Here is a 23707-nt window from a genome sequence, read left to right as displayed (position 1 = left end):
CCAGAGCTGCTGTGACATTGAACATGTTAATACACAGGGCAATCACCAGCTGCGCGCGTCTTTTGCAAATAGACAACACAGCAAATACGTGGTTGCAAGATTTTACTGCAAGATTTTACTAGTCCATGCCCACAAGAAGCAGGCTCACCCCAAGAGAGCCATCTTGTGCATTTTCTGAGCCTGGCGCAGAAAGTGGATATCTGATCAAATAAAGAGCTGCTTGCCAAACCCCTGCATACACGTGGATGATGCCAAGCATGGTATAGTCTTTCGCTGAAACCTTCAGCCTTAAAGTATTGAGTCTTGTCTGCGCTGCACACACAGAGAGCCATGAACAGAAGCAGGGCCAGCTGTTGCATGCAATGCGCCAGGCCTGCCTTGTTTGTTGCTGTCCATGCATGCATGTTCACAACGCATTATTCGAATACCCCGCAAACCCCTTCCTTCGCTCCCTCACTGTGTCAAACCGCCACTACCCACTAGAGTCCCACACAAAATATAGGGAGACCCTGTCTGTCACCCTCTCAGCCCTCGCCAGAACACAGGCCGGCAATAGCATGCAATGGTCTCTTTGTGGCGCCTTCACCCAAACTAAGCCTTCTGCAGCAGGTAAAACAGAGACACTGTGCAGCCATGGCAGGTAAAAGGTGCAACACTCAGCCCACAATCAACTCGCGCTCTGTCCAAGTCGGGCACCAGAGCAGAACCTCAACATACACAAGTTGGAGCATTGAACACGCATGCAGTATCAGAGCAGTCTTGGTGAGGCTCTCAGGCAGGTGAGCAGCATCACAAGGGCACACGGCTCAAGAACAGCAAATCAACACGGCCCTCACAAAAGTTTTGTGATCGTCCTCCACTATGTGCAAATTCTTCGTGCCTCCAATCCACCAGCCTGTGGGTGTACTGGCCAACATGCCAGACTTCTTGTAGCCATGAAATACCGTCTCAGCCGCTGCAGCTTGTCCTGTTCACAGCATGCCCCTCCACTTTGCAGGGCGCTGTTAGCAGTGCAGCGCTATTGCAGGGTTTGCCAAACACGATGGCTGCCACGGCTTCTGTCCAGCAGGGGATAAGTTGCAGTCACTCTTGAGCAGGATCTCTTTGTTGCTTGAACGTTCCCGGCGCGCCATTTGCACACCCCAAAAATCCTCCTGCTCTCTGCGGCATCAACATGCTGTTCGCGAGCAGCCGTCGCTATAGGACGCCTCCCTGCCCCCTCCCAGCACAACAGTGCCACGGAGACAGCAAGCCTGTCGCCCTCGGTGCAGCAGCCTGGCTGCTATGTATGTTGGGTGCTGCATTGCCGCACATCTGCGTCAAGTCTCCCGCCACCCCCTGGGCGGGCGCCAAGTTATTGGACAGTGTGACTGTGCCCGGCAGCGGCCGGGCTCAGAAGTCGTCGAACTGCGCCTGCGCGGCAGGGGAGGGCTTGTTGGCCTTGCGCAGGGCGCTGCGGCGGGGGATGTAGGGGGGCCGCGTGTTCCGCAGGAGGGCCCAGTTGATGCTCTCGTAGAAGGGGTGCGCCTTGATCTCCTCCGCGCCCGCGTGCGCGCCCAGCCGCTTGGCCGGGTCGCGCTCCAGCAGCTGCGAGATCAGGTCCTGCCGCAGGGACATCAGCAGTGAGTCAGCACGCCCGCCATTTCCCATGCAATACTCAGATTCTGTCCCGGTGGCATCACAGCGAGTCGGCAGGCGTGTCACTGAGCAGAGCCAGCAGACGGGCCCATGCCAAAGTCGGGCCAGCTTTGCATAGTCGGGCAACGATGTGCAACGCCAGAGCAAGGTAGGTGTTCTAGCTCTGCTGCATGGAAAGACTATACAGAGGTGTTGCTCGTGTATACATGCACATGTATAAAAATGGCAGCAGACAACGCCGAAACAGGAGGGAATGTCCTGCGAAGAAGTGAGCACTTGGACAGACAACACTGCTGGGCAGAATGTGTGCTCCAGATACTGTCACGAGAGCTGCTAATGCCTCACCTTGCACTCGTCCGAGACCTCAGGCAGTTCGGGGAAGGAGAGTGGCCGCTTGAGGATGTTGTTGAACGTCTCGTCACGTTTCTTGCCCCGGAAGGGAGTGAACCCGTACAGCAGCTCGTAGATCAGGATCCCGAAACTCCACCAGTCCACCCTGAGACAGCAAACATCCCCCCATCAGCCCTGCTGCCCCAGCAAAAATGCTATACAGTAATATGTGACATTTTGGACATATGTTGCATGAAATGCACAAGGAGGGGATGCGGATGCACAAGGCTGCATGAACACATGAATACATTCTGATCACCCAGAGCTGACTGGTGGTGTTTACAGAGGTGCATTCAAGGTTACAGATCCAGATGCAGCTTGCACTGAGGCAAAACTTAGGAAGCAACCACCTGCATCATGCAAGCCATTGCCAAGTTTCCAGCCAGTGGCTTGCATTATGTGGGTGGTCTCTTTCCAACTTTGGAACCCTTCGGCACTCGTCGAGACAACCACAGAAAGATGACGGGAGCTCACCCGGCCCCGTGGCCGACGCCGTTGATGACCTCTGGCGCCAGGTACTCCTCAGTGCCCACAAAGGAGTTGGCGCGTGCCTCCGGCACCGCGATCATCATGATCTCCTCTGCTGGGCTCACCTGCGTGGCCTGCCGGATACACTCCAAAGTCAGCAACCGATGCCTGTGACGATCTAAGCCCCATCATATGCAAACAGTGAATGCTGTCTGGGCCTGAGAGGCCAAAGCATTGCTATCTGTCGGTTGCATACTATGCAAAGGCATGCCGGCAAGAGGCGCCAACGGCGGAGCCGGATGCACAATGCTGCATGCCGATGCCACAAGCGTTCAGATCCACAAATAGCGGTGGGCCACAAGTTTAGGGCCCGTGCAAGGTCAGATATAAAGAGGGTGGGTTGATGTCTATGTACAACTGATTAGTGCTGGGAGGCTCACCCCGGGCTGCGAGCTGTTGGCGTGGCCGTTCTTCTTCTTCTCAAACTTGACCTTGGTGGAGCCCTGGCAGAAGGAGAGGTCGAAGTCGGTGAGCAGGATGTGGCCGCTGCTGTGCAGCAGGATGTTCTCGGGCTTGAGGTCCCGGTACACAAAGCCCATCAGGTGCAGGTACTGCAGCGCAATCAGCACCTGCGCACCCAAGCAGCGCCAACGATGGTCAGAATCTCATCCTCACAGTCTCAGTCTCTTTGTCAGGTCAGGTTCTCTTGCTGCAGAAACGGGCACCAGCAGAGAGGGTGACTTTGAGAGGGCATGCATGAGACTTAGATCTGGAGCACAGTACGCCATCCCAAAGCAGATGGAGAATGGACTGGTAGAACAGAGCAGGTAGAGCTGAGATGCCCCGCTGTACAGGCCGGTTTCCGGATCCAGCTTTGGGACGGTGTGCATAGATGCGCGGGCCACCCAAAACCCCAGCTGCAACTCATGGCGTAACACACAACGTGCTCCACCAATCCTGCTCATACACCTATCCCTTTGGGCAATCTCTTGCAGGCAGTAGGACTCAGCACCCCCCTGCTCTACATAGGGTACTCTGATCAAGACGATTTAATTCAAGCCAAAAAGGGGCTTGGAAAAGTTCTTTTAAATGGATGTGCAGCCCAATTTATGGCGTAAAGAAGGGGATGAAACACGATAAACACTCCATCTTTGACGTACATCCATGGTGTTGTCCGTACCACCGTCTATAAAGAGCAATTATATAGAGATAGTCGGGGCGGCACCTCGGCGGTGTAGAAGCGAACGTGGGACTCCTTGAAGCGCTTGGAGGGCTGGGAGGTGAGGAGTGCATAGAGCTCGCCGCCCTCGCAGATCTGCATGAGGAAGTGGAGGTGGGTGTCCGTAACGATGGTCCCGTAGAGGGAGGCCAGGAAGGGGTGGTCCACCACCGACAGGATCTTGGCCTCCGTCAGCACGCGCATCACCTTGTTGCGCTCCAGCATCTCAGCCTTCTCCAGCGTCTTCATCGCATACCTGCCGCGCATGCTCAAATTTCAAGTTCAAATTCAAATCCGGGCTTTCACTATGTGGGTGTTCATATTGTGACAAGAGTAGATTACTGCATTCCTTGCTGTTGTGTATTTTCTTGCTTGCAGTGTCTGTGCAGACACTTCATCCCGAGTCCCATCAATTGTTCTACAAAGATCAGGTCACCAACTCCAAGCTGCTCAGCAAGCTGCTCAGCAGGCTTCAGTGAACACCATACCCTCCGCAATAGGTTGTTTGCCTATAAGTATCATACATCCGAGTACAAAATCATGCATTTGCCTCATCTTCACAAAAGAAGGAGGCACACCTGCCGGAGCCGTCCTGCAGCTCGACCATATCCACAAGGCCGACGTCGCCGGTGCCCAGCTGCTTGAGGCGGCGGAACTGCGACAGCGCCAGCCGCCCATTCTTCCTGTCATTCTCACGCAGCGCCGCCCACACCTTCTCCTGCACCATCCAAAACACTTCGCCTCAGCATTGCATCTTTTGGAAAGCTTTTCCTGCTCTGCCAACATTATTGCTGTACCAACATTACTGAGGCTTGCAGAGAGCCAGGCAGAATCACAGAGCATCCTGCAATACCGCCAGTAGCACGCCACAGGCTACATGGAGCCAAAGAACAATTGGCAACAGCACCAAGTGCAGTAGCGATGCATGTAGTCTGCAGCCTGCCAACTGCCCCGCGATCATGCCTCAACTTCCTGCGAGCACCCAGTATCTGAAGGGTGCACAATGCAACGCTCCAGAATGCTTCCTCTATCCAGAGCACCACTGGGTGCATAAAAGCGCTGCTGGCTTGGCCATCACCCAAGACATTCGATTGCCCCTCATGATGTCTTTGATCTCAGAGTCGATCAAAGACATCAGGGGGGACGTTCAAATGTCGAGGTTGATCCCAATCCCGGCTGCGAACAGGAGCATGCGCGGCGCACCTGGGCCTTGTGGGGCTTGAGGCTGGCAACGCCGGCGTGGATGGCGGCCCAGGGGTCATGCACGGCCCATCCGGCACCCATCTGCCGCTGCGCCATGCCCAGCACACTGCCCATGGGATCGGCCGCCTTGACGGCCTTTGCATCCACCTGGGGAATGCCGCCCGTCATCGGCACATCCTCGGCTGTCACATCCACCTGCCGGGGGCAAAAGCCGGATCAGTCACATGACCTGTTTTGGAGACATTTCAAGCATGCCTGGACACTAGGTGCCATCACATGCTAAGACACGGGGCACCTGACACTGCAATAGAGACTCGTGACATACAGCAAGCAGCAGGGCCACTCATTTCCTGCAGCTCCGAGGCCGCAGCTGCGCAGCCCGGATCATTGTGATGCTGCGCTGCTCTCATCCCCACTTCACGGTCTCACTGCCCTTGCCTGATGTGCGGTTAGATACCGAGCATGCCTGGCTTGGCATGCTGATGCGGCTTGTCATGATCAAGGGGCCGGGGCAGGATGACCAAATGCCGCGCACCTGGACGCCGATGAAGAAGCGAGAGGTGCCGTCGACGTCGGCCATGGGCGCGATGGTGAGCATGTTCCAGAAGGGCTGCCCGCTCTTGCGGTAGTTGAGGATGCGCACGGTCGCCTCGCTCTGCGACTTGATCGCGTCCCGGATGATGCTGATCGCCTTGGGGTCCGTGTCCGGTCCCTGCGCCGCCACGGGGGAGAAATCCTTCAGCCACCTCTCTATGGTACCACATGCTGAAAATACCATGTGCGCGCATATTTGGGGGGCACTTATGTTTCTGCTCACGAGACAGTCCCCTGAACTATGTTGATTGTGCATGACGAGCTGTGTCTTTTTATATCAGTACATGTCTGTCACACACACAAGGCTCGCAGGTGCATGACTTTGACATGCAGTGATGCACTGTCCTGGCGCATGCAAGATTATGCATGGCAATGACTGTAAGCTGCAGAAAAAGCAACCAGCAGGAGCGCTGACCTGCAGGAAGCGGCAGTTGCGGCCCAGGACCTCGAATCGGTCGTACTGGGACATCTCCAGGAAGCCGTCTGACGCAAACACGATGGGGTTGTCCGGCAGGTTGGGATCGCAGATGCAGAAATTTTGCTGAATGCGCTCCACTGTCGTTGCCAGATCCATGGCCACCCTGACAGCACCAAACCACGGGCGTCTCAATAATCCTCACCCATACTGCCTGTCATGGCACATCTGTACATTTGCTGCTCTCTCAGGAGCGCAGCACCCCAAAGGCTGCAAGCCTTTGAGCTGCTACCCCCTGTGTGCTGGGCCTGAGGAGCTACAAATCCCATTTGCTTACTGATGCCTGTGTTCCTCAAGCTGCAGTGGAAGGCTATCATGCTTCTACGTGCTCTGCGCCGCTCGCATGCAGCTTAAATAATGGAAAGCACAAGCAAGCAGGAATAAAGACGTTAAGGGACGTGAGGAGAAGAACAGATCAGGTCTACACACCTGGGGAACGTTTTGGGGGCTGTCATTTTCTTGCCTACCCGTTCGCCCTGCTTCTGCAGCTGAGGATCGTGGGCTGATGCCTGCAGGCATGCACAGGGCACATCCATCAACCCCTGCTTGACCTCAGGCGAAGTCAGACACAGGAGGCATTGTGAAGCAAACCAAACGTCACTCTGACTTCCGCAGCTCAACAGACCGTTGGCTATTGCAAGCTCAGAACAAATCTACACAGTAGGACGAGAACACAAGCGCTCAAAACAGAACGCTGCCCAAACACCAAGATGGAGCGAAGACAAGGTGGAGAGCACAGCATACAGGTAGATGGGAAGCCGGGGCCGACACCACAGCCGGGGAATGCGTTCGGACAGGTCATACGACCTCTAGAAGCCTCTAAAAGGTGACTAAGTGACAAGGGGTGACTGGACTAGGAAGCATCCAAAAAGACCCCTAAGACTATGGGGATGGACTTGAGACAACGCCCCGGCAGACCTGTGCTTTGGGGTCCCCAAGGGGCGCGGACGGTGGGCCACCAAGACACTGCGGGCGCGTCACCTTGTTGCCCATCTTGTGCCACAGCTTGTTGAAGCCCTTCAGGCTGGAGACTCTGGCCGCCTCGGAGGCCGCCCCGGAGTCCTCCTCCTCAGCTTCCTGTGGCGAATCGGCCGCGAGAGCCTCAGACAGCGCTGCAGTTTGTCATCGAGCCCGCAAAGTGCGGCAAAGGCAGCCCGTCCTTGCCGGCCACGGCTGGCTACAAAAAGGTCAGAAGGGAACAAAACTTGCATGCAGGCAGCACACAACACTCACAGTGCAGGTCAGGCAGGATAATGTGTGGCTGTGCATGACATGCATGCATACAACACAACAAAAGCCAAAACGACAGCTTGCTCAAGGCTGCTGGCGAGATAAGCTGATGTGCGCACCTGCACTTGTAAGGTGACATCCTGGACGATGTTCTTTGCAACATTTTCCCTGAGCCGCGTGTCGTACTTCACCAGAAGCGGCACTCCAGTCGCGTCTGAAAATGCCCTCCCCTCTGTCTTTGAGGTCACATCGACCTGCACCCCGCAAAACCCATCTCATTTACCAACACAGCATCTTCTCTCAAACCCCTGAGACCATTCCAAGAGAGCACCACAGGGCACACTTGCCAAATGTTTCCAAATCCCAACAGTTGCAGGCCTTTTCCAATTCTTTGTCGGGAAACAGCACTGGCTGAAGAAGAAAGGAGTTGCGCACCTGCACTCCCACAAACTTGGACACCTTGCCGTCCTCTGTCTTGATTGGCGTCATGGTGAGCAGGTTCCAAAACGGAGTGCCATCCCTTCTGTAGTTGAGCAAGCGCACGGAGCACCCCTCCCCCTTCTTCACCGCATCCCTGATGATGGCCACTTCCTTCGGGTCCGTTCCCTCCCCTTGCAGGAAGCGGCTGCGTACAGAAACATGCAGGACATCAGAAAATCATATATGTGCATGCTTGCCTCAATGATTGGATCCCTGCCGCTCCCGCAATTCCTCAAGTGAGGGCTTAGTTACAAAGGCTCACGTGACATGGAAGTCGTCTTGCGGACATGCTATGTCTGGAGCCAGCTGGTTGAGACCCTGTGCTTCCGGTCAATTGGGTTTAAGGACAGTGCCTCCCAGATCAGTTACACACGCTGGAGAGGCTATGTGTGAGACGACTTCGCACAGAAAGTAGTACTCAGCTCACCAGTTATGCCCCAGCACCTCCTCAGCCGAGTATCCCGTCATAGACAGAAACCTGCAGAGATAAAAATCAATCTTAGAATAATTGGTGATGTCCGAGCAGGAACTTATTGCACTCTGCACCAGCAAAGGACACCTGAAAGCTAGCAACATGTCCTCTCGACCAGTCCTCAGATTGCAAATTTCAACGTCATAGCAATGCTAAACATTAGTAGGATACATCTGACATCATATAGCTGATAAATCTCCACTGCTGTGCAAGTTTGCTTGGGGAGGGGATGACGTCTGCAGTTCTGCTCCAAAACCCGGGTGCTCACCCTTCGCTGGCGAACACCAAGGGACAGTCCGGCAGCGTGGCATCCGCTACCACGAATGTGTGCCGCAGTCCAGCCAAAACCTTTGTGAGCTGCGGTGCAGGGCCTGGCACCTACAAATTTGCAGAAGCTGCAGCTCAGGCCTTCAACCCTTTTCAAAAGGACAACGGTTCAGCACTGTTAAGGCTATTAATTTTCCGTCCGAAAAAATCGGAGCACTTATTGCCGTGCATGCGGCAAAGCCATGCAGAAAAAAGCACTGCTGACTCAAAGTGGACAGTTTGCGATGCCGATGGGACCGCACTTTCTGCCCCGGCCGCTGCAGCTCTGGATGCAGCTGCACATCCTTCTGCTGTTTCTCAGCCTGCCCGGTCTGAGCGGGCATGCTGATGTCAATTGCCAAGCCGGTCGAACTGTCCTATCTCCAACGACTTCCAAAGTCGCCACTGGCTGATCTCGGGGTTGTATCACCCGACGCGTCCGCCCTCCCGCTCGGACATCCACTGGCAACCTCGAGATCTCTGCAAGCAATCCTCACTCTGCTGCGCCTGCCACCTCCAAATGCCTCGCGCAGAGATCCAGATCACAGTACAGATAGCCCCCGAGCGTGGTGGCCCATTTTGTCGCCTCCCTTGACCCTGGGATTGCATGGAGATTCGCGACCATTCAGGCGACCACGTCGCGCGTGTCGTTGCTTTTGCAACTTACCCCTTGGAGCGAGGGATTTGCCTTGATAGGTTTTGCATACCCTCTGATAATGGAAGGCCTCAGGAGGGCCAGATGACCTCTTTTGAGACAGTAAAGGATCTCATCGATGTATCCACCAGAAGAACAGTCCTCATGTCTCAATAAGATGCCATACATGGAGCACAAGCAAGATCAGAGCCCTTCACTTCACACTGTGGCAGGCACTATAGTACTACAGCACTACAGCTAGCTAGGATTCCGCACTGCTCCCAGTCACTGTGGGCACGGTGGGAGCTATGCCGCATCGCCCGACACTCACAGCAATTGAGGCAGCAGGGGCATCATTACAAGTATGCCGCATGGGTCATCATGGACGTGCGCGCACTGCATGCAAGATAGGTGAAAGAACTTCCCAGTGCAAAGCGCCATCACACCGCTTCCAATCACTTAGTATCATGATCATCAGGGACTTTTTCCAGTAATCAGTATGCTCAGTCAGCTGACAAAGGCATTGCTGACAGCCATCCCTATTTCTGCGCAAACTTGCAGACAAGAATGAAATAAGGATGAACACACGCGATCAAAGGCAGGTAAGGCACGCAGGCACTCATCAACGAAGTCTCGCTACGGTGTTCTGCCATGCATCACACAAGATCCCTTCTGCCCCTGCCCTGCTCTGTGGCATGGCGCTAATCGAGCAGTCTTGGCTCTCCTGTTGAAGCTGATCCTTGGGGAATAGCATGAGTCAAAAGCTGACAAAGAAGGCACTCATCCAGAGAGATGGCTGCTAGTGCTTCGGCTAGGGGTCACGAAAACGTGCTCCTCCCCAGACCCCCGCAGAATCCCGACATATCACCCCTACTCCTGCGGGCTTTGCACACTTGCTGCAACCTCATGGGCCGGGTATGCTTAAATGCTGCCCTTGAGCTGGATCTGTCATCTGTCCCGTTCAGTACGGCTGATATCTTCGGCCGCCGCCGCCGCCCCGCGGCCCGCCCCGGCCGCGTGCCGGCCCTGCCCTCCCGAGGCCACTGTAGCCCCCCCGGCCGCCGGTGCGCACCGGACCGCCGGGGGGACTCCCCCCAAATCCGCCCCCGGCGCCCGCGGCGGCCGGCGCAGCCCCTCCGCCCTGGATGACGTATCCGATCTGCACATGCGAAATGTAAGGTTTCAGGAATACGACCGTTGTACGATGGCGCAAAGCCAGGCACTGCAGCTTGCTCAGTGAAGACAGACCGCTCAATGCAAGGTGAGGACCCAATATTTTCAGAGGGAAGACAGTCCCAAATTTGAGATTGTACACAAGCTGACACAATCAAAAACACAACGCTTGTACCTCTGCCGTCGCTGTAAGCAGGCTTTAAGCCTCAGGTACTATCTTTAGGCTCTTCCTGGGAAGGACTTAGAAATACTGGCCTGGCCGTTGGGGAGCATCATGGGGACCATGGCAGGCATGCCGCCGCTGGCGGCCATCGCGCCATAGCCGCCGCCGCCACCATAGCCGTCGTCATATCCACCGCCCCCGTAGCCGCCGTATGCGTCCCCGCCGTAGCTCTCAGCACCGTAACAATAATCCCCGCCGCCGTAGCCCTCGTCATACCCGTACCCGTAGTTGGTGTTGCCGGCCCGCCCGCCGAATCCACCCCTGCCGCGGCCCCCCCTCGGCTGGAATCCACCCCGACCTGCATCCGTCCACCCCATATTTTAGCAGGGCACATGAAACCAGCATCCTCAGCGTTCAGGATCTGCGTTGTATGAAGAGATCTTATATGACCAACAAGCAGCCACAGCAATATGCTGGTGTGAGGGGCTCAGCGTAGAGAGTCCTGCCTCCATAATGATAACACAAGTAACAGCATTTCTAGGGTGCATTGCTAGTGTGGCGGGCCAAGGGTAATGGTTAAGACTCGCCTCCTGAGCGTCCGCCTGATGGGCCGCCAAAGTTGGAATTGCGGCCGCCAAAGTTGCCGCGGCCGCCCATGAAGGCCTGCTGGTTCTGCAGCTCTGGCTGCAGCTGCGGCTTGGCCATCTTCACCTGCACACAATGTAATAATCTTATTGCTCGAGGCTTGGGCCGCTCGCATGGGTGTCCTGCTATTGGCATCCCAAAGAGCAGAGCAACCAAGAGTAGATCGCCGGCACATTCACTGAAAAGGAGTGTGTGTTGCAGCATATGGGCATGTCCATATGTCCACATGCTGAACACAAATTGAATATGAACCTTTCGCGCAAATACAGCACCCCGGATCACTCTCTGACAGTCTCCTGCTGTGAAGGGGACGGGTGCTGGTACGACGGTGTACCTCCAGGGTGTTACTGTCAAGTGAAGGCTTGGTGCCCTTTTCGGCGTCCTGCACCAGCTTCTCTACGACGCTGCGCTCGGAGAAGTGCACAAAGCCAAACTCGCGGTTCGGCTTGTCCGGCCGCGAAGGTGGAATGACCACCTTTGTGACCTGCAAAGAAAATACACAAAAAAATTCAAGATGTTGTAGGGGAAGATGCCTAATCAAGGGTTCAAGGCTAATGTGCAGTGCAGTTTTGATCAGATAAGTCCGCTTTGACAGACAGAATGCTTGGTGAACAGGGGATCCAAAGGGGGCCTGCAGCGTGGGCGCACACCTCGCCAAACTGTTCAAACAGCTCCTTCAGCTTCGCCTCATTTGCAGACGCTGGCAGGTTGCCAACGTAGACCGACTGCGCCAGGCACGACAATGCTTGAGTGCATAGCTGAAACCCGCTGCTGAAAAGCTTTGCATAACATGCATAGAGCGATCAAACACACATGTTTGAAGTACATGAGGGGGATTTACCTTGACCTGCTGGGTAGGAACCTGGTCGGCCCCCTTGGGCTCTGCATATGCCACATTCAGTGAGCGCCCATGCATCCTGCATGACGCCATGTCAGCACATCAGTCATGCTGTTTTGCTCCCCAGATGACACACACAAGATTGCAGGCGATTCCTTTCTCACTCTGCCAAGCAACAAGCTGGCGGGTGGCAAAAGTGCTGTGCATGCATGCAATTGGCGGGCTGGAGATGCCTGCTACAACTGCAGGCATGGCAGGTGCATGCCACATTGTTTGACCACTGATCCCTTGAAATCAACCCTTTTTCCTCCAACCCTCATTTCTCCAATGTGATGTGATGGATGGGTGGAAAGAAGGAGGCGCACGTGTACGTGGGCGCTGACAGCGCATTCTTGGCCAGCTGTGCACATGCGTGGTTGTAAAATTCGATGAAGGCAAAGCCGCGGTTGTTTCCCGGGTATTCCTTGCTCATCAGCAGCTCGATGACCTCCACCCCTGAAGAATAGAAGCTTCATCTGTCGAAGCATATTATCGCACCCCCAAAGGCACGAGCAACTCCGCCGTAGGCCGCAGAACAGATAACTGGAATATCAAGTCATTATCATGTACTGCTTTGGTCTCGCCATTTGATACGAAAATGGTTCATGCGGACACCAGATCACTTCCAAGTCTGTTGTGCATTCCAAGGACAAGGTGTCCCTCGGCACAGAGAGGCGTGCGGCGTACCTTTGACCACAGCATCCAGCTCAGCCTTCAGGGTGTCCTTGCTGAGGTCCCTGGGAATATTTCCCACGTACAGCTTGTGCTTTGACTGGGAAGGCGCCACTCGCAGCTGCAAGAACCACACTGCTGCATCAGCACTGCTCTGGAAGATCCTCTGAAACAATGTGAGGTGCTGCTAAGCATGGAACTCTAAAGCTCATGCCCCGAGCCTACCTACATCCCAGCTACCAGAATTACCCGTGCAGGCCACAAGGATGAGGGGACAGAGCATTTCTGCAAGGTCGAGCTCTTGAGCCCACAAACAGAAGCTCGCAGCGGTATGGCCATCTGTACAGCAGCTACAGCTATGCCCGTCCACTATGACGGCCGTCCAATCTGCCGCTTCGGATCCAAATATCATCATGATCATTTTCAAAGTTTGATATTATCTGAAGCACACAACGCTGTCCAGCCATGACATGTATGCGCAGCTTGGATGACTCACGTTCTGGCCCGGGAAGTCTGCCAGCTGCTTGCCAGCCAGCTTCTCCAGCGCATCAGTCGCAGCCGCACGTGTCTTGAACTTGACAAAGCCGAACCTGTGCACACCCCAACACATCACATCTCTGCTTGCTAATATACGGCCTGCATCACATTTAGCGACAGCCCCATGCATTCTCCCTCCTTCCAGCCCTACCCCTCTGCGTGAATTCACAATCAGGAGATGCTTGTTCTGTCCGATGCACTCTGTTTATACCGCGAGGCAGCCCTTTCTCGAAAGGTGCTCGCAATGCCTTCATATCTTGCATTCTCCCTCCTCTTAATTAGGTTGCCAGCCATCTGTGGAGAGGCGAATCTGCAAATTCTGGGACCTTTAGTCGGTGAGATGGTTGGCGCACGCACCCTCGGTTCTGCTCATTGTTCTGGGGGTCTTTGAGGAGAACGACTGCATGCACCTCGCCCATCGCCTCTGCAAAGACCTTGAGCTGGTCCTCGGTGGCACTGCGAGGAATGCCGCCCACAAACACCTCTGTCCCATGCGGTGGCTCTGACATTGGGTCATCCGCGCTGCAGCACAGCATTCAAAAGTGTCACAGCAACCATGTCATTTGAATGCATGGTGAATTGATGAAAGAGCGCGGAGTGTCCGGAGTAAATGTGGCAAACATGCATTGAAGTTGCATGACACATGTGATATCCATGTGCATGGTTGTGCATCAACGCCGAATAGTAATGAGGAGGTGCTTGCCTCTTCTCGCCGTTTGTCGCTGGTGCTCCATTGGCGTTGGCTGCCTCAGAAGCTCCGTTGGCTGCATCAGCCTGCAATCCCCACGTGCATTGAGCAGGCGCAAGTGTGATGTAATACGTCAGAGTCCTTTATATGGCATCTTCTTGATCTTTATGCTGCCTGGGCAGAGACCATACCTCCTCAACCTGCTCTGCAGCAACTGCTGCTTCTGCTGCTGCTTCCGGGGCTTCAGCCTCGGGCTCTGTATAATCGACTGCCTACTCAACGTCACAAAATTGCTCTCAGTACGGGCATGAATTCCATCGCCCAAACCTCAGTTGTTACCTAAGTGAGTGCAATCACTGAAATGGGTACAGCTTTGCATTTCAGATTGAGGGAGACCCGTGGAAGAATCCTGCCGGACTCAAAAATCTACAAATAAACAAAACAACTGTGAAGGTGCTCATGCAAGGCAGTCGGACAGGACACCTCACCTCCTCCTCACCCATGGGCTCTTCTGTGTGTGCTTGCTCCGTCATGATTCAAAGATCAGCTATAAGCGATGATGAGATATTCTGCTGAGCAAACAACACGAAAGTACTGCCTATCAGTGCTATCCTTTCCCAGTCAGGGTGGTCGAAAGCGCAAGATGCCTTGTGGCCTCAGATCAGCATCATTCGACAACTTGCAAGGAAGAACTATGTAATTGACGCTCATTACGATTGCAGCATGAATAAAAATCGTAGTTGAGTGCATAGCGAAGCGCAGAAGAAATTCAAACAGCAAACTTTTTAGATCAGGATCATGAAGCAGCCTAGGAAGATACAGAACTGCGCGAGCGTCAATACCTTCGAGATAATGGCAATGTTTGGAGGACTCACTTCTCAATGTAATATCGTTGGAAAAGCCTGGCCTGGACGTGCGCTTCTCATGCGATTTTGCCTCAACGCGGCCAAACAGCTTTGTTTGCTGTGGCTAGGTTTCTGCACTCAAAACCCTCCATCGACCCTTGCCAGGTGTGCAAGCCCTAATGCCAAATGGGGCAACACGGAACTTTCAACTTCTCAAAGCTGCAGCTGGTCACTTTTGCGCAATCTCAAGGCAGCTGTAGGGGTTCGTGAACATCTGCAGAAAGCTCTGGTAGACAGGTACGGTTGCGTGTCATCACTTCACAAGAGAAGAGAAGGAGCCTACCAGCTGTGTCTAGAACTCCCAAAGCAAGAGGAGTGTCTGGTATCAGAAGAAGCTAGGGCTTGCCAGACACCTGAAAGGAAAGGTGTTCTGAGAGGGTGAGGGCATGACCTGACTCCAATTGAAGCACTTGCCTGACCATAGTGTGCCACCAATACTTCCTTGGAGTCCATGTGAGGACCGTTGAATCCTGCAACAATCCCGCGTCATACTCGGGGACAGCGTCGGACCTCAAAGTGCTGCTATTGCCTCTTTGAAATAGATGGTTTTCCAAGTGCATCTGAGGCTATGCTTCGCAAGGGTTGTGCAGTGATCAGCCGCTTTACTGCTGCAGTAACTTCATGTTATAATATTCCTGCATGCTTGAAAGTAGCCTCAGACTGTTCAATGACGACTAAATACGTTCGAATTTGACTAACACAGGCTAAATGAAACCGCCGGAAGCCGACTGAGATAAGCAGGCTTTCGGGTGCAGGCATGGAAAACAAAGATGCTGCACCTCCCAGCACGCCGTTCTACAACCAGAGCCTGGACCTGCCAGACTGGAATGAGGGCCTCAAGGTTTTGTCTCCAAATCTGCCAAGACACACACCTGCAAGGACGCCATGGAAGATGGGACCACCACAGGTATGCTGAATCTCTGGCCAGGCAATGATACACGTGCAAGAGGCTGGCTTGTAGACCACCATCATATAATTTATGTTTGCAAGATCTCTTTCCTTGTTGACTTCCTGCATTTGTTTGCAGCGCACACCACAGGCCAAGAAGCCAAGTGTCAGGCCCCCAGCACTGGCTACGTCTGCACAGAGGCTCCCCTGTGGTCAGTAACTTCCTTGCACAAGTGTCATACCGTTCTTGATTGCCAGGCCAATTCAGGCCTACATCACTGTGCCCAACATGTTACAGCTCCAAGCCCAGATGGACACGTGGTAGTGGTGTGAGCTCATATTCATGCGCTGTCACACAGGGCCGACACCAGCAAACACTCCTGTGCATGGCCTCAACAGTGCATCTGGCATGCATGCCAGAACACCTGCGCTGTCCAGCTTCCCAAATGCCCTGACAGCTGAGTTCTGGCTCACACGAGCCAAGGCCAGGGAGGACGAGGGAGACGTCCTGGTAGGGGCTATTCTGCTGCCAGTCTTTTGCAAGCATGGTGAATCCATCCTGTAAAGATGGCATACCAGCATTTCATGCAGCCAGTTCTTGCATTTTCATGGGGCCATGCTTGTAAGCGTGCTCAACCCATGCACTTAATGCGCAGATGCAAAGCCCAATGTTGGTCTAAACTCAGCTGGATTGTGACACCTTGCTCCTTTGAGCACACCACCCAGCATGTGATGTGCATCACTAGCTGCTCTAGAAACTCACATGTTCAAGGAGAAAATTTGCTACTGATGCTGTGCCTTGGCTGCATGTAGGGAGCCCACTTAGAGGTTAAGAAACCGCCTACGGATACAGGGAGTTGCAAGAGGGTTCGCAGAAGGGTCAAGAGTGTATGCAGGGTGCGCTTGGGGTCCTGGAGAATGCGATACGCCGCAACGCGCGGCCCTTCTCGCCGCTGACTAAGGCCATCGGCCGGCTGCAGGCGCGCGTGGCCGAGTCGAAGGGAACAGCCGCCGCACGCCCCACGCCTGTCAAGCTCTGGTCCTCGCTGCGCCTGAGTGCCGCTGACAAGGACAAGAAGAAGACGCTGCGCTTTGCTGGGCAGCCTGAGGAGGACATCGCCAAAGCAGACCATGGCCAGGCATGCATCCCCATGTGCTTGAGCTCTAGCATTAAACAACTGCATGCGTCCTCCTGCATGGTACACACTGCACCTAAATGTGCTGCAGATAGACCTCCTGCAAACATGCAGCCGTGTATTGGCCCTTCTCTAGGGTGAGACGCTGAGGATAAAATTTTGAATAACATGTCTTGCAGGAGCAGCAGGTCGATGACGCTGCAGCAGAGCCAAAGCCGCACCAGCCTCAGGACCCAGAGACAGACAAGAAGAAGGAGCGGACGCCCCATGTGCGTTTCTGCACGCCGGCGCCGGACACCAACAGGATCCAACCAAAGAGCCCCATGCACAGCCGAAGCAGCAACGCAGGTATTCATGCTGCTCTGCACCCTGCACAATAATTGGAAAGTTCTACAGTATCTCAACTTGGAAGAGTAACAGTCCGCCAGTGCTCCACCAGAAACCCATGTCACGGCAAACGTATTCCAGGAGCTCATATGTACAGTGTGCACCATACCAGGCTGTCACCTTCATTGGCAGCAAGCCATGAGTTGCAGCTGAATTGCGAGGCAGTTCATATTTGAAGAGCGTTGTCTGGACCAGCGTACTTCACCCACAAGTGTCTCTGCATGTTTAGCTGGAGGGAGTGGGTTTGACATGCATGCAAGACCCACAAGTGTGCTTTGAATATTTAGCTGGAGGCATTTGTCTTGAAATGCATGCATCACCCACATGTGTGGTTGCATGCGCAGGTTCCACGCCCTTCCACTCCAGCGGCAGCCGGCAGCGCATGGCTGACTTCAGCGATGACAGCGACGATGCTGACATCAGCGAGTCCGGCAGCCCCACCACTGTGTCCAGGCGCCTGCTGGAGCCCGTCCTCATGGAGACCATCAGGAACATGAACGCCTTCAAGCCTTCAAACAACAAGGCAAGCACATGCACCATCCACTTGCTATTTATAAGGCTGTGACGCATCCCTCAAAGCTTCCACTGCCGCCTGCGCAGCAGGCTGCAGGTCCTCTGCCTCCAATGAATGCTGTTGATGACCTTACAAGCCTTCTAAGCCTACATGCATCAAACTAGAGCAATTGCGATGCATGCAATGGCACACTGCAGGTGTGAGTTATACGTTGCCGTGACATTTGAGTTGGCTGTGGTGCAGGAGTACTATGAAGCGGGATTGGACAATCAGGCAGGTGAAGATGGCCCTGCAGAGAGCCACATGAGCGAGAGCGACTGCATAAGTGGCATGCACAGGTACATTGCAGACCTGGGCAGTCAGGTTATCGCATTTACTGCCTGATATAGTACCCCTCAATTTCACAAGGGATTCACTTGTATGGCATCATAGTAGTACTCAATGAATGTTTCAAATTTACAGGTATCTGCTGGAGAGCGAGGTGAGCCCCACCAGTGGAGCAGTCAAGGTCCCTTTCAAAAATGCCAACTTCTACAGCAACCTTGCAGGTAGGATCCCATCAGCCCATTGTGCTCAGCACACCAGCCTTACATGACTGCCGCCTCTGCAATCACCATTTACTGTCTCTGAAATTATTGCCAGTCCCAACGACATGACCCGGATGGAATAACTTGTGACGGTTATTTCTTCTCCGTGAATGCATTTTGCGCTCACGAGAGCAAATTAGTTGGCATGCATGCATTTTGCGCTCATCTCAGTGTCGTGCTGCTGCAGATGCTGCCACGCCTCATGTTGTGAGCGCCTCTCCCCTGAGCGAGGCAGGAGAAGTGGACGAGGGCCGCGCATGCGAAGACAAGTTCAGCTTTGACAGCCTGATCCCTGCTGCCACCCCCGACCTCAACCTGCAAGCCACTCCTGCCCTGCGCGCCCGCCCTGCAGTCCCACCTCAGGGTAGGCTTCTTGATGTACATTATCCCGTACTGAGGCTCTTTACCTACTGAATTGGCCTCCCGCATTTCACCTTGTGAGATGTATCAATGAATCATGAAGCATCATGCAGCTACTATGCCTATGCACACAGCATGCATATCGGCATGCTTCTGCATTTCTGCTGCACAGAAGCTGGGCAACTGCAAGTCATCGGTGCCGACATCGGCTGCCAAAGTGGACTTGCTTAATGTGAACCATTTATTGCTGAAAACCGTTCGTTGAATCTCAGATGGCTGCTGCGCAGGGGCAGCGACGCCGTCTGTGTGCATCAATCCCCTCTATGCATCTATCAACACCCCCAGCACAGCCAATTCGGATGCGCCCAACACCGCGGCGTACACCCCTGCAGCGCCGGCCGACCCCATCTTCTACGCGACCCCCGTCACAGCCTCCATCTCCACGGCTCCTCTGCTGAGCGCGCTGGCTGCAAAGAACCTCTTCTCTGCAGCGCCGGTCATCGAGGAGGCGCCAGAAGAGGCAATAAATCAGGACTCAGAGCCTGAGCAGCCCGCCATCCGTGTCGAAAAGGACCAGCCGGACGCGCAGGATACCAGCATTGATGAGGCCCTCCTGCAGCCGGCCACTGGTCAGCCCACAAACGCTCACATGACGACTGTGCAGCGCCAGTCAAGCGCTCAGGGGCACACAGGCGATGCAGCAGTCGAGTCCGGGCCGGAGCCGAACGAGGATGCGGGAGAGTCCGCGGCAGATGCAGCAAATATGACTGAGGTGTCCAGCGAGGATCCTGGCTCGCCGGTGACTCAGCATGCGGTGCTGAGTCAGCAGGAGTTTGCCGCGGCGCGGAGGGCATTCCCGCGCACGCCCGCGTCGGCCGTGCGCCGCAGCCGCCCAGAAGCCGACGACGCCCCGACACCCATCCGCAACCCCCTTCGCATCGCCACCCCTGCTAGGTACCGCGCACCGTTTCTCCGAATGGATGCATTTGACGTCTACATGCTGCATTAGTTTGGGCAGCTGGCAAGAAACGAGACTGGCCATGCGTGCCTGCTGAAGTGCCCTTCAAAGTAGCACGACTGCTGCACTGGCTATGACTCATGGCCCGCTTGGGATGTTGCATGCATGCCCGACTTGCGTGGCTCATCACTGCTTGAAGCAATCAGGCAATGAGTTGAATCATTATTATTATTGTCACAGGCTTTTGCTGCCAAAAGGTAAGGAACGTCCTGCAGACAAGCTGGAGTTAAAGGCGGCCACAATCCTGCCCCTTGTTAGACTCGCCACGTTCAAGCATGACTCGATCAACCGTGAGCATCACAGTCAGTATTAGATACCGCTCCCGGCCAGCCGATGCCAAGATTTTAGAGCATATAAGCAAGATTGTGTACCATATAAAACAGTTGAAGTATAAATTAATCTATAACTTAACCTCCTCTGCGCAGGGTGCGTCCGCGCGTGGGCATGAGCGAGATGCGCAGCCTGCTGCAGGATCCGCACGCGCCCAGCCCGGCCCAGGCAGCCGCCATGGGCAGCCGCAACGCACTCAGCCCCATGCGCGCCCGCCCCAGAATGCACACCAGCCTCGGCCATGCTCAGGTGTGATGTGCACACTGTGGACCTATCACATGTTCATAGAAGCATAGTTCCTCTTGACATCCCTTTCTTCACCGTCCAGCCCTGGAGTGGATTTCTCCCCAAAAAGGGCAGATGTTCAGGAGCCTGACAAGTACCAGTGAGCAACCCTGGAACAACACCTGTCCCTTGAAAGCAATACAAAAGCCAGAGAGGCCCTGACAGCTCCACAAGGAAGCATAAAAATGAGAAGCCTGGTATCTGCTCAGCAACATCCGACATGAGTCCCACAGATGGCATAACGGCTAAATTTCTGCTAGTGCTGTGCCGGCCCCGAAACATGTGTACATTGCTTCTTCATATCTCTGTCGCTCGCTCTGCCTTGACGTCCGCATTCCCCTTTTTTCTTGAACTGCTCTGCCTGCCACGCAGCTGGTGACGCCCAAGCGTCGCTCGGCGCGCAAGCCGGCGGCGGCCGCGCCGCAGTCGACCGGCGGGATGCTGGCGGCCGCGGGCTTTGCGTACACGCCCAACGCCGCGCTGGCCGGCCGCCTCGCCGCCGCGGCCGACGGCCGGCCCGTGCTCGGGGACGCGATGGACGCCGACCTGCTGGCCTCCATGGACGAGGTGTGCCTTCATTTGTACACATGCTGCAATAAATATGGTGTGAAAACTTCTGGCGTTTACGGTTCCATGCACACCCAGCCTGTATGTGTTAACTTGTGCATGGTGTCTTGCGTCATCATGAGTGCTCTGCCAGCTGACAAACAGACCTAGAGCCTTCCAGAATTACAATGCAGCTGTTCCCATGCTTCATGGGCCTAAGCAAGTCTGTGAACTGCAGCCTCGCTCCTGCAGGGCCAGTGTCCTCATGGGTATTATCTCGTTATCGTTGCAGCACTCAGAGCTAGACTCTTGCGGCACATTGCCTCTGGCATCATTTAACGTTGTCATAAAGTATTTCAATGAGGTTGTTGGGCATGCGCAGGTGGCAGAAGGCGAGGGCAGCCCTGTGATCCTGGATGCCAGCCAGCTGGAGGACCTGGCCTGTGCCATGGGTGCGGTGTCCCTGACGCCCTCCCTGGAGGCCGCCTGCCACAGCCGCAGCAACACCCCCCAGCCATACCAGAGCAGCGAGATTGCTGCTACCGCCGTGGGCGCCTCCACTGGTGAGCCCACAATCTCCATGCAAAGCTCCCTCGATCCAAACCCCTGAGTCATGACTGCTCCAAGCTGTCATTTTTTCTGATTTTCTTGCAATGTAAGCTTGTCCAGCGTCACGCTTCTCTGAGATTGTGGATCTGATCTGTAGTAGTCCAAAATTCACCGTTCGGTCACTTGGCAACATTAGCTGCAATGGCGAGCTGATTATGATTATGCTCACACTCTGCTACGCTGCAGACGGACCCAATGCGGACTCAGAGACAACGCCCGCCGCGACGCTGGCAGGCCCCAAGTCGAGCATGCGCGTAACCCGCTCTGCGCTGCGCAAGTCTCAGCCGCTGGCCGACGGCGCCGAGCCGGCCGGCCCCGGCGGCGCAGACGCGGCCGAGGAGGGAGCCGAGAGCGAGCAGGAGGGAACACCGTCTTTCAAGGAGGCGCCCGGCCGCCCAAAATTGGCGCGCGTAACGCGCTCGGCCGCCAAGACCGGGCAGCAGACACCGGCGCCGGCAGCTTCCGCGGAAGCTTCCGCAAACAAGGTGCGCCCAACGCTCCTCCATTGTGCGAGTCAGTTCGTGCCTGTGAATCTCAGCTGAAGCGCTTGGCATAGTTGCACAGTCGTGGACGTCATGGGGACGTATTGGCGTTCCAGACGGCCTAGGACGGCTAGATTAGTCCTACCTTCCCAAAAGGATGACTAATCACCTGTCTGGTGGCCTACATCGGCAAGGATAGCACCGATTTGCATTGGAAATGCTTGGAAAGGTCCAAACTGTATAAGAAAGGGGTTTGTGGACACTCCCAAGGCTTCCAATGAATGCATATCGCCCAAAACATGCTTGAATGCATATTGCCTACATAGGTGCATGTGCCGTATTCTAGACGTCTTGGGTGCCCAACTTTTGTGGGACGCGTCCCGGACGTGCAAGTACGCGTATCCGTCCTGATGCATACATCCGTACTGTGCATCTATGGCGCTTAGCACTGCCAAGTTGGCAGAGAAAAAAACCTGCAGTTGGCGCGATGGACACATCAGCAGCCCTCTGTGCAAGCTCCTGACAGACACTTAAGCCTGCTGCCTGCCTGAAGCCACGACTGGGAGCTATTAACAAGTTGGTCTGGGATGTAGACCTTCTGAGGGTGATCAGTTTGTGTGTGTACTTTGGGAGCAGGCAGCGGCCAGTGCAGGGCAAGAGGCGAGCAGCAACTCGTCCAAGAAGATGTCCCCCACAGAGAGGAACATCCGCCAAGGCCTTCGCAGGTCCACCCGCCTGGCCTGAACCAGATATACGACGATTTCTAAGAGCACAGATCGATCTCATGGTTTGCAAAATTTGAAGCAAGCAGTGTGGAGCCCCTGTGAGAAACGCATGAACGAAGACAAGTGCGCGCTCAAAGATCAGGCTTGGCAGCGCAGCAGGTTCTGCCTTGACCCGTGTTTTTTTGCAAGCCTGAAATGTTCCGGGCAGTGAAATGAGGTCTTGCATATGGAGGTGAGCGGCATATGTTCAGCGTGCCATCCGTGATTCAGGATTGCTGAGGATCACAGGTCTTTACATGCATGGTTCCTATATAGGACTGCAGGCTGGCAGCTTTCTCTTGTACATACGGGTCGCTATATAGTCGCATTCTGTCAGTTTTGCTACCTCTACCGTCTAGGACGAACAGGTCTAGACAAGCATGTCAAATGAGGTTGTCCATCATGTCTGGCATATGGTCTGCACTCTGTAACGTCGCAGGTTGAAGCATTACCATATGAAGCTTTGGCCATGGCCAAAGGCTGTCGATCCGCTCGCTGTAAGAATGTACTGTATGCATATGGCTTTCATCGCAGATAGGTCGAGACTTTGAGCGTCTACAGCCAGGGAGAAGCCGCTCCACACGTGTGCACCCACTGCATATCTTCAATTTCGCTATCTAGACGATTAAGCGCTGTACAGCTCATGAGCTACCAGCTACTTTTGAAGTATTAGCCGACCAGGAGGTAAATTTCCAGGAGCGTCTGCTACATTGACTGCTTGTGCAGGTCCACTTCCCTGGCCGATTTAAATTACGTGTGGCCCTGCAGTTGCAGGAGCTGGCCTTTGCAGCATCCAGCACAAGCAATGAGGAGACCTGCAGGATGTCCCGACTGTGTAGGGAGGTGGGTGCATTTAGATGGGCTTGGCATTGTCCTGCCTGAGATTGTGCTTGAAACGGTCCAAGATGTGTTGATGACATCCAAGCCATGTGCATGGCTTTGCAAGCTCATTGCTCTGATGTGCATCTCGCAACTCTGGAGGTCATTGAAGTGTAAGAATGATCATTGTCCCGACTCTGTAACATCGGATCT

General features: G+C 54.7%; 4 protein-coding genes across 4 annotated transcripts; 1 reads left to right on the top strand and 3 right to left on the bottom strand.

Annotated features, from left to right (window-relative positions):
* Positions 1-1392: 1392 nt before the first annotated feature.
* COCSUDRAFT_63287 (putative blue light receptor) lies at positions 1393-8819 on the bottom strand (the record flags this gene model as incomplete). Its single annotated transcript, XM_005648250.1, has 16 exons — positions 1393-1602; positions 1984-2134; positions 2503-2630; positions 2937-3125; positions 3722-3971; positions 4294-4433; positions 4919-5113; positions 5454-5630; positions 5928-6093; positions 6417-6496; positions 6906-7064; positions 7337-7471; positions 7653-7842; positions 8125-8175; positions 8438-8547; positions 8739-8819. The coding sequence occupies 16 exons, from the start codon at positions 8817-8819 to the stop codon at positions 1393-1395; spliced, it is 2412 nt and encodes an 803-aa protein (XP_005648307.1).
* A 457-nt stretch (positions 8820-9276) lies between these two features.
* On the bottom strand, positions 9277-10822 carry COCSUDRAFT_66087 (hypothetical protein; the record flags this gene model as incomplete). Its single annotated transcript, XM_005648249.1, has 2 exons — positions 9277-10268; positions 10565-10822. The coding sequence occupies 2 exons, from the start codon at positions 10820-10822 to the stop codon at positions 10071-10073; spliced, it is 456 nt and encodes a 151-aa protein (XP_005648306.1). The 3' UTR covers positions 9277-10070.
* Positions 10823-11021: 199 nt separating this feature from the next.
* Positions 11022-14367, bottom strand: COCSUDRAFT_63285 (RNA-binding domain-containing protein; the record flags this gene model as incomplete). The annotated part of the gene is made up of 11 exons (XM_005648248.1): positions 11022-11156; positions 11425-11574; positions 11741-11815; positions 11932-12007; positions 12294-12423; positions 12655-12760; positions 13136-13229; positions 13534-13698; positions 13853-13950; positions 14056-14136; positions 14353-14367. 11 exons carry the CDS (start codon positions 14365-14367, stop codon positions 11022-11024), a joined length of 1125 nt encoding a protein of 374 aa, XP_005648305.1.
* Positions 14368-15654: 1287 nt separating this feature from the next.
* On the top strand, positions 15655-23122 carry COCSUDRAFT_66085 (hypothetical protein; the record flags this gene model as incomplete). Its single annotated transcript, XM_005648247.1, has 14 exons — positions 15655-15676; positions 16017-16168; positions 16554-16856; positions 16973-17141; positions 17525-17649; positions 17938-18032; positions 18157-18242; positions 18469-18645; positions 18929-19595; positions 20085-20238; positions 20647-20841; positions 21203-21383; positions 21616-21914; positions 22548-23122. The coding sequence occupies 14 exons, from the start codon at positions 15655-15657 to the stop codon at positions 22653-22655; spliced, it is 2733 nt and encodes a 910-aa protein (XP_005648304.1). The 3' UTR covers positions 22656-23122.
* Positions 23123-23707: the final 585 nt, after the last annotated feature.

This window comes from Coccomyxa subellipsoidea (assembly GCF_000258705.1).
Source record: "Coccomyxa subellipsoidea C-169, whole genome shotgun sequence".
Classification (NCBI taxonomy): domain Eukaryota; kingdom Viridiplantae; phylum Chlorophyta; class Trebouxiophyceae; family Coccomyxaceae; genus Coccomyxa; species Coccomyxa subellipsoidea.
Note: the sequence above shows the minus strand (reverse complement) of the source record. Positions and strands in the feature narration are given on the sequence as shown.